At 41.5% G+C, this 8791-nt stretch overlaps 1 protein-coding gene across 1 annotated transcript; it reads right to left on the minus strand.

Moving 5' to 3' along the window:
• Positions 1 to 7522: 7522 nt before the first annotated feature.
• LOC132132698 (C3a anaphylatoxin chemotactic receptor-like) lies at positions 7523 to 8791 on the minus strand. Its single transcript, XM_059545180.1, has 2 exons — positions 8728 to 8791; positions 7523 to 8508 (listed from the first exon to the last, which is right to left on the minus strand). Exon 2 carries the CDS (start codon positions 8474 to 8476, stop codon positions 7523 to 7525), a length of 954 nt encoding a protein of 317 aa, XP_059401163.1. The 5' UTR covers positions 8477 to 8508; positions 8728 to 8791.

Below are 8791 nucleotides of genomic sequence, written 5' to 3' on the forward strand. Positions count from 1 at the left end.
AAAGAAGGCGTACGCCACTCTCTACGCAATAATTGATATTTATAAAAAGCAAACTTGACGGGAAAATGTGCGGTCCTCACGCAAGCTCTGACCCAGGCGTACGCACAAAAACGGGCGAAAATGAGAAATGGCGACACCGTCGGCAGATGGAAGAAACACGTGAAAGTGAAAGTGAAAATGACAATACTGCCTCTCATAAATAACATAAAGACTTCACAAAGCAAGTCTTACAATTAACAGCCTACACGAACACCCGTTTGATCGATCAGCAGTGAAACAAACAAAAAAAATCAAACGAAAATTACAACAGAAATTCAAATGAACACATATTTGCAAAAAGAAAAGTGAAATATGTTCTGCAATAATATTGGCATGTTGTGCAATTCATCCTCATAAATAATATAGTTAACAGAACGAAATAATGTACAAAACTGATATTCTCGTCAATGTGTCCGTCTGGCGGAGCAGATATAGATGCAATTAGATAGACAGATAGATAGATAATTAAGGAGATAGATAGATAGATAGATAGATAGATAGATAGATAGATAGATAGATAGATAGATAGATAGATAGATAGATAGATAGATGTATTAATTGTCCACTGGGGAAAGTTGTTTTCATAGTAAAACATTTCTTCATAAGCTACGGAATTATGGTATTCATGCATATGCCTTTAGTTTGTTTTATTTTTGATAAAACAATGTATGGCGTATGTCTCAACCATTCAGAAAGCAACAAGAAATTACATTTGCGCTGAACAATTTCCCATTTCCACGTCGATTATTACCGACATCTGTAGCTTGTCAGATGCAAGAGGGGTCAGCTCCGGTGTCCCCTTTCCCCCACCCGTGGCAGACACACTCTGGCGATGGAGCGCTAGACGTTTTTTTGCCTCGACTTTGATGTTCGACCATTTCTTTTTTATTTCGGCCACGGTCCGAGGTTGTGAGGCTACAGCATTTACGGCGTCTGCCACCGTTTGCCACTCAAGTGCCTTTTTGGCATTAGTATAATGCCCACACTGTGCCCTCCAAACAACATTTTTCTCCTCTTTTCCACCTCGCCAACGATAACTTCTACTTCACATTGAGTGAAGTTACGTTTTTTTGATTTCCTCTCTGTGTTTGCCATGATTTCGCAATCAATGAATATTAACTTGTGGGCGTTTCACGGACTATTTATGGGCAACTATGGGCGTGTCATGAAGCCGCAAAAGCTGCGCTACATTTAGAATTGATTGTGATTTATTAAGGGAAAAATGCGTAGGATGTGCGTGCGCACGGTTTTATAAATCCGAATATTTCTGTGCGTACGCACGTCCTATGTTTCATCCGTATGCCACTTCTGACGCAAATCCTACGCAAAGTTTTATAAATGAGGCCCCAGGTCCATCCCGACCCGACAAGCCCTTCATCGTGGAGGTCGACACCTCCACCACAGGAGTAGGAGCAGTACTTTCTTAGCAACAGGGCAACCCCAGCAGACTCCATCCATGTGCCGCCTTCTCCCGCAAGATCAACCCGGTGGAGGTGAATTATGACATCATTAACCATGAACTTCTGGCCATCAAGGCTTTGCCTGGAGAGAGCAAGAGATCCGTTTATAGTACTTACTGACCACAAGAACCTGGAGTATCTGAGAGTGGCTAAAAGACTTTATCCCAGACAAGCCCGTTGAGCTTTATTCTTTACCCACTTCAATTTCACGATCTCCTATCGACCCGGATCCAAAAACGTCAAGGCTGACGCATTATTACGTTGTTACACACCTAAGGAAAGCCCTGAAGAACCTGAAGCCGTAATCCCAGAGAAATGTATCATCAGCCCAATCACCTGGTCAATGGAGATCATGCCCTCCTCCAATAACTCCGCCAATACTCCGCCAGGTTGCCTCCAAAGAAATCCTCTCGTTGCTTAAAGGAAAGCTTCTGGTGGCCAACATGGCATCCGATGTCAGGAGGTACGTGCAAGGATGTAAGGAATATGCCATCTCGCAGAGCCCACGTCATCTACCATCTGGCAAAGTCCTACCTCTGCCGTTCCCAACTGACCATGGTCACACCTAGGGGTGGATTTCATCACGGACCTGCCGGCTTTGAAAAATTGTACCTGTATTTTTGTGGTTGTTGATAGATTTTCTAAATCCTGTCATTTGATTTCTTTAAAGGGACTGCCTACCGCAATGGAGACTGCAGAGCTCATGTTCAACCACATCTTCCGGTACTTTGGCATCCCCGAGGACATAGTATCAAACAGAGGACCTCAATTAATCTCTCAGGTCTGGAGAGCCTTCTTCTCACTCCTAGGTTTGTCTGTCAGCCTTTCACTGGGATATCATCCGCAGTCTAATGGCCAGACAGAGAGGAAGATCGAAGGGATCTGTCGCTTCCTCCGTACCCTCTGTCACGGCCACCAGTACCTGGGGTGGGCCAAGTACGCACAAAACTCCCTGCACCAACTATCTACCGGACCACACCATTCCAGTGCACAATCGGTTACCAACCTCCACTATTTCCTTTGTCAGGGGAGCCCTCGGACGTACCATCTGTCGACTACTGGTTCCGAGAGCGAGAGGGTCTGGGACTCAGCCCACCACCAACTACAAAGGGCTCTACGTAGATGCAGGATGACAGCAGACCTTTTCTGTTCTGAAGCTCCACTCTATCAACCAGGACAGAAGGTCTGGCTGTCAACATCCGACTGCGTCTACCATGCTGTAAGCTGAGTCCTAGGTTCATTAGCCCATTTACCATCACAGAGCAGCTCAACCCGGTCACTTACAGACTTAAACTCCCACCTGAGTATCGCATTCAGCCCACATTCCATGTGTCACTCCTGAAACCTCACCATCCTTCTGTTCCTCTCTCCACAGAACCTGGCGTAGCCGCAGCCGAAACCCTCCTTCCACTCATCCTGGACGACGTTGTGGCTTGGCATACGAGGTTCATGAAATCTTGGATTCCCGTCACGGTGGTGGGCAGCTCGAGTACCTTGTGGACTGGGAAGGCTATTGCCCTTCCACATAATGACATACTAGACCCGAACCTGCTGGAAGCCTTCCATGCTCCTCATCCCAACAGACCTGCCCCTCGAGGAAGAGGAAGACCACCATGACGTTGGGGTCCTCGGCCCTCAGGAGCGGGCCGTGGAGCGGGGGGTACTGTCACAGATACGCCAGGTTCCAACACCATCCAATCACAGCACACTACCTCAACGGAATACTGAACACACCCACTTGCACCTCATCAGCACCTTATTTAACTGGCATATAAAAGACACTCACACAGCCACTGTCTGGTCTCTTTCGCAACTAGGGCTTACCTCCATGCTTACTTCAGGAACTACCTGTGTTATACGTACTTGTCTCCAGCAATCCCAAGTTACTTCCTGTGTTCATTGTGTGTGTGTGTGTGTGTGTGTGCATCTTCATACTCCAACGTCTTTACTCCTCAACTACCACTTGGATCTTCACTCTGCCAAACACAAAGGACAGCATCAACTCTCTTTCACTTATCATTCAAGATTGCCACTTCAGTTTGACTCACCTGTATTCGCTATACCCTCTGCCTGTGTCAATAAATGATGTTTTTATTAACAAGATTCGGGAGGAGCGCGTCAGATACTTAGCCTAATCAACACAGGTGGACCATAATCAAGTAATCAATCCCATAGTATAAATATCGCTGACTTACCTCTATCCATTGACGGTTTATCAGCATCCCTCCTCCACCCCATCTCCTCACTTTGAGTTCACTTTATAAATAGACGGGGAAGGGGGGTACTCTAGGTTCGGGCCATTCCCGAGCTCGGAGCCCTTCCCCGGACAGCATGCCAAATACGCATACTATACCTCAGCTAATTCTATGTAAGCGTGAACTAGTGAAACAACCTCACCTGTTATCTCCCGTCTCCGACCTGTCTGTATTGTAGAACTCCGGGGGTTAATAAATGCCTCCTCCCATACAGAAGTCACATAGATTGAAATATATTAGTAATAAATACATTTTCATATGTATTTAAAATTAAATACTTTAAATAGAAGAAAATATATTTTTATACAATATATGTAAATATATTTTGAAATTTAATAAAAATATATATTTAAATATTTGATTTTGACCACTTTTTAATATATTTCACATATATTAAACATAATTAAATATATATATATTTTTTTATCAGAAATGTTTACATATATTTACTTCCTTTATATCTAAATACATTTTAATTTCAGACAATTTGAATATATGAATTTGCAATATTTGTCCAAATATTAATTTCGAATATTTGTTAACATATTACATGTAGCCTATATATAAATATATTAGATTTTTATAACTGTAAATATATTTTAAAACATTCAAATATTTAATTAATGCTCCTTTTTGCTGTACTTTGCATAAGTCAAGTCAAGTCACTTTTATTGTCACATCACCACAGCACATGTGCTTTGGTGAGTGAAATTCTTGGGAGCTTGCTCCAGAAATTGCAGAAACAATTAACATAACCATTCAGATTTACATACAGTGTACTATTAGACATACTTACAGTTGACATTACACATTATACACAGTATGTACATACATACAGTTAGCACTACACATTATACACTATACACAGAATGTACACATTCTACATTATGTAAACATATACGCATAAAAATATGCTAAGGTGCAACAGAGTATAGGTGAACTGGATACAGAAATGTCATGGATATGCATCGGATGGTATCCAGTGGTATCCAACAGGTAGATTATTGTATTAAATCCAGTGTGTATGTATAGTCCAGTTTTGAGCTCTTAAAGTTAATAATAATAATAATAATAATAATAATAATAATAATAATAATAATAATAATAATAATCCATTTTGGGATTGTGTAGATGTCCTGGAGGGAGGGAAGCTCAGCTCGAAGCTTGTTGGTCGTGTATGTGTTATCTTGTTGAGCTGGAACCGTTCCTGCATTTGTTTTGTTTTGCCTTGTTGGCTTTTTGTTTAATAAAAGGAGTTTTTCCCCTGCATTTGGACCCAGACCCTGTATCTTTGATGGACGGTGGTGTTCACTCACGTTCTCCCGGGCGACGGCGTCCCCTCACAGTTCCCTTGGGGCGGCGGTGGGGTCCGCTCATAGTTCTTTTTCCCTGCATTTGGACCCAGACCCTGTTTCTTCCTCGGCGGTCTCTACCGCGCCGTGACAAATATAAGATACAACTATACAATAAGGGAATGTAAAAAAGACATATAATAAAAATAAAAATAAAGTGAAATAAAGCAACGCAAGACACATGGCAGATAGAGTGCAAACCAGTGAAGTGAACAAATAGTGCAGATAAAAAGATGTTTAATACAAAAAAAAGCTTATTCAGTCTGATTAAAGTGACATAGGGCTCAAGAGCAGTTATTTTATTTAAACTGACTGATGAGGTGGTAGAATGACGTTAGTATCATGCAGACCAATGCTGTACAAAGTGACTGGTGCATGACATCGTATGTTAGTGGGGGGGGGGGGGGTAGAAGGACCTCGGGATGTGGGTTCTGGGGGGGGGGGGGGGTTGGGGGTGGGTTCATAGTTCGGGAGCGAGTTCAGCTTCCTTACAGCCTGATGGATGAAGCTGTCCTTCAGTCTGCTGGTCCGGTCCCGGAGACTCCACAGACACCTCCCTGATGGCAGCAGGCTGAAGAAGCTGTGTGACGGGTGGATGGGATCACCTGCGATGCAGAGGGCTTTGCGAGTGAGAGGGGAGAGAGACACCAATGATCTTCTCAGCTGCTCTCAATATGCGTTGCAGAGTCTTTCTGCAGGACGCGTTGCAGGCGCCGTACCACACAGTGATGCAGCTCGTCAGGATGCTCTCAATGGTGCCTCTGTAGAAGGTGTACATGATGCGGGGTGGGGCTCTGGCTCTCCTCAGTTTGCGGAGGAAGTAAAGACACTGTTGTGATTTCTTGGCCAGTGCTGCGGTGTTTTTTAATAGTTTTGAAACATGTGGGAACAACAGCCTGACTCAGTGAGATGTTGAAAATGTCTGTGAAGACATCAGTGACTTCTGCTGCACAGTCTCTCAGTACACGCACAGGGATGTTATCAGGACCCGAAGCTTTGCGGGCATTGATCTTGCTGAAAGATCTCCTCACGCTGTCCGGGGTCAGCGTCATCACCTGGTAACTGGGAGGAGTTGGAGTCTTCTGTGCAGTGGTGCTGTTTTGTTTCACAGCCTGGAGGAGACAGGTCTCCGCTTTTTCACAATGCAAGGGTAATTAAATAACTCATGTTGTTTGAATAGTACAGCATTTTCTTTACTCAAACACCATGTCTGTAAAGGCTAATGTTTTGTGTGTTTGAAGACCAGAGAAGTATGTTATTTGCAATCTAGCCAATATAGGTTTGTACGTTTTAAATATTTAGCCGATATACTTTTGTACGTTTTAAATATCCTGTGAATAAGTGCTTAATCGTTTATAAGATTTTGGTCAAGTGTATTAAACAACAAGAAAAACTAATCAACCATATAAGAATCAATAATGACCACAGAGAGTCAGGACCTCGGTTTAGTCTCCTCTGAAAGACGTTGCTTGTTGACAGTATAGTGTCCCCATCACTACACTGGGGCATTAGGAACCACACAGACCACAGGGTGAGCACCCCTTGCTGGCCTCACCAACACCTCTTCCTAGTTCTCCCAGGAGGTCTGCCATCCAGGTACTGACCAGGCTCAACCCTGCTTAGCTTCGGTGGGCAACCAGTCAAGGGCTGCTGACGATATTACTTGAATAGCCTACAGTATGTCGTGATGAAAAAGAGGAAGTTGTTAAAAGTGGTTAGTTTTCTTATTATTTGTCAGCAAATGTGTGTCTAAAGATGTAACTGATTATTTCTTCGCTTTTGCTTTTAAAGCATTTAATGTTTTTAAAAGATGTTTAGCATTGAAAACATTATGCTTTAGCTACTTGTCCAAGAGAAAACTTCTGTTAGCACAATGAAACTACTGGGTGAAAAAAATATTAGCACTGATTATGAACAATCTTTACTCAAAAGTAACATTTTCAAATAAGAAAATGTAATGTTTAGTGAACATTACAAAAATTATCAGTTTAAACTTCTATTTTGCAGTTTATTTATAGAACACTGTTTGTAACTGCGTAGCAAAACAGTGAAAATATGACATAATATATGTATAAGTAAAATAAAATGTTTTTGTTACACTCACATGTGAAACCTTTAAATTATGTATATTCATTTTTTATTTTTCTTCATAACTTCTGCGTATAAACCACATGCCACTATTAGTGAAATATTACAAGCTTTTTCTAAGATGATTACAACCAAATATATATTTGGCAACAGATCATCACAAAACACAAAAGATATATTAAAGAAAAAATAGGGAGAGAGAGAGAGAGAGAGAAACAGGAATCATGAATACAAGTTAGATGACTTGCGGAGTTTGAATTGATGACTTATGAAAAGAAATAATGAAATAGTTTTACAATTCGATCAGAAAACAGAGTTCATGTCTTCACTACAGTGAGTGGGTTTGCTGTGACTGGGTGGTTTGTGTCATTTGTGTTCCCTCCTCAGAGAAAACTCTTTCAAAAACACGTCTTAGAGAAAGTTTAACATTGCTCTTAAAATCATGCCCCATGAAAGCATACAGAATGGGGTTCAGACAGCTGTTGAAATACGCCAAAGAGACAGCCAGGGGATCCACTGCCAAAGCTACCAAGGAACTTGAGTCTTCTCCGTACATTATTATCAAATCCACTATGTGATACGGCAGCCAGCACAGAAAAAAGGCCACAATTACAGCCAGCATGATGCGAAACGCTCGTCCAGAGTGAAAATGACTCCTGCCTAACTTGCGTGCGATGAATCCGTAGCATGTTGTGATGCACATGAGAGGAACCAAAAAGCCAAACACAAATCTGATGACGCTTATCCTTCTATACATCTTAAAATAGTATCTGTCTATATCTCGTTGATAATGCAGGCAGTATGTGTTATTATTTACTGTTTTAATCTCTCTTAAAATCATAAAAGGCAGACTGAGAATTAAAGCCAGAATCCAGGCCCCTGCACAGGACAGTCGTGCCATGAACAAGCTGCGATGATTCTGAGCCCAAACCGGTGTGATCACCAGAGTAAATCGATCCAGACTAATCAAGTTCAAGGTGAAAACGCTGGCAAACATGGTGATGTGCAGAACGAAGTGGAAAATCTTGCACATGATGGATCCGTACGGCCAGTGTTCATTAAATTTGCTCTCGATCACATAGTAAAGAGTGGAAAGGCAGCACAAGAGGTCAGCAATCGCTAGATTCAGAAACCCTACTGTATTAACAGTCCTCTTCATCTTCAATCCAGCAACATACACGACAAAGGCATTTCCAGGAACACCGAGGATCAAGGTCAGGTAGAAGAAGACCAGAGAAATCACTCTCATCGGATATTCCAAAATGAAATAATAATCCTCCATTGCAGTGATGGAGCTGAAGTGCCTGGTTTATCCTGCTAATATCACATTTTGTCAATGTAAAATCATAAATTATATTTAAAATATTATGTTAGATAAGAAACTTTTATAGCTAAATGATTATATGATCAATGCATTTCTATTATCGGTGAAGCTAAATTATTATTACAGACATGTAAAATGCTATTTTAGCATTACTTAAAAGTAAAAAAAAAAATAATATAAATAACTTTAGGTAAGTAATCATGACTCACGTTGTGGTGATTCGATTCACAATTATTCCGGTAAATGTTTTCTTCTCTACTGTTCAAGACTTTA

Source organism: Carassius carassius, chromosome 49 (assembly GCF_963082965.1).
Source record: "Carassius carassius chromosome 49, fCarCar2.1, whole genome shotgun sequence".
Lineage (NCBI taxonomy): Eukaryota > Metazoa > Chordata > Actinopteri > Cypriniformes > Cyprinidae > Carassius > Carassius carassius.

Excerpts from the sequence above, each read along its gene's own strand:
- LOC132132698 (XM_059545180.1), bottom strand. The coding sequence starts at position 8,476 with ATGGAGGATTATTATTTCATTTTGGAATATCCGATGAGAGTGATTTCT.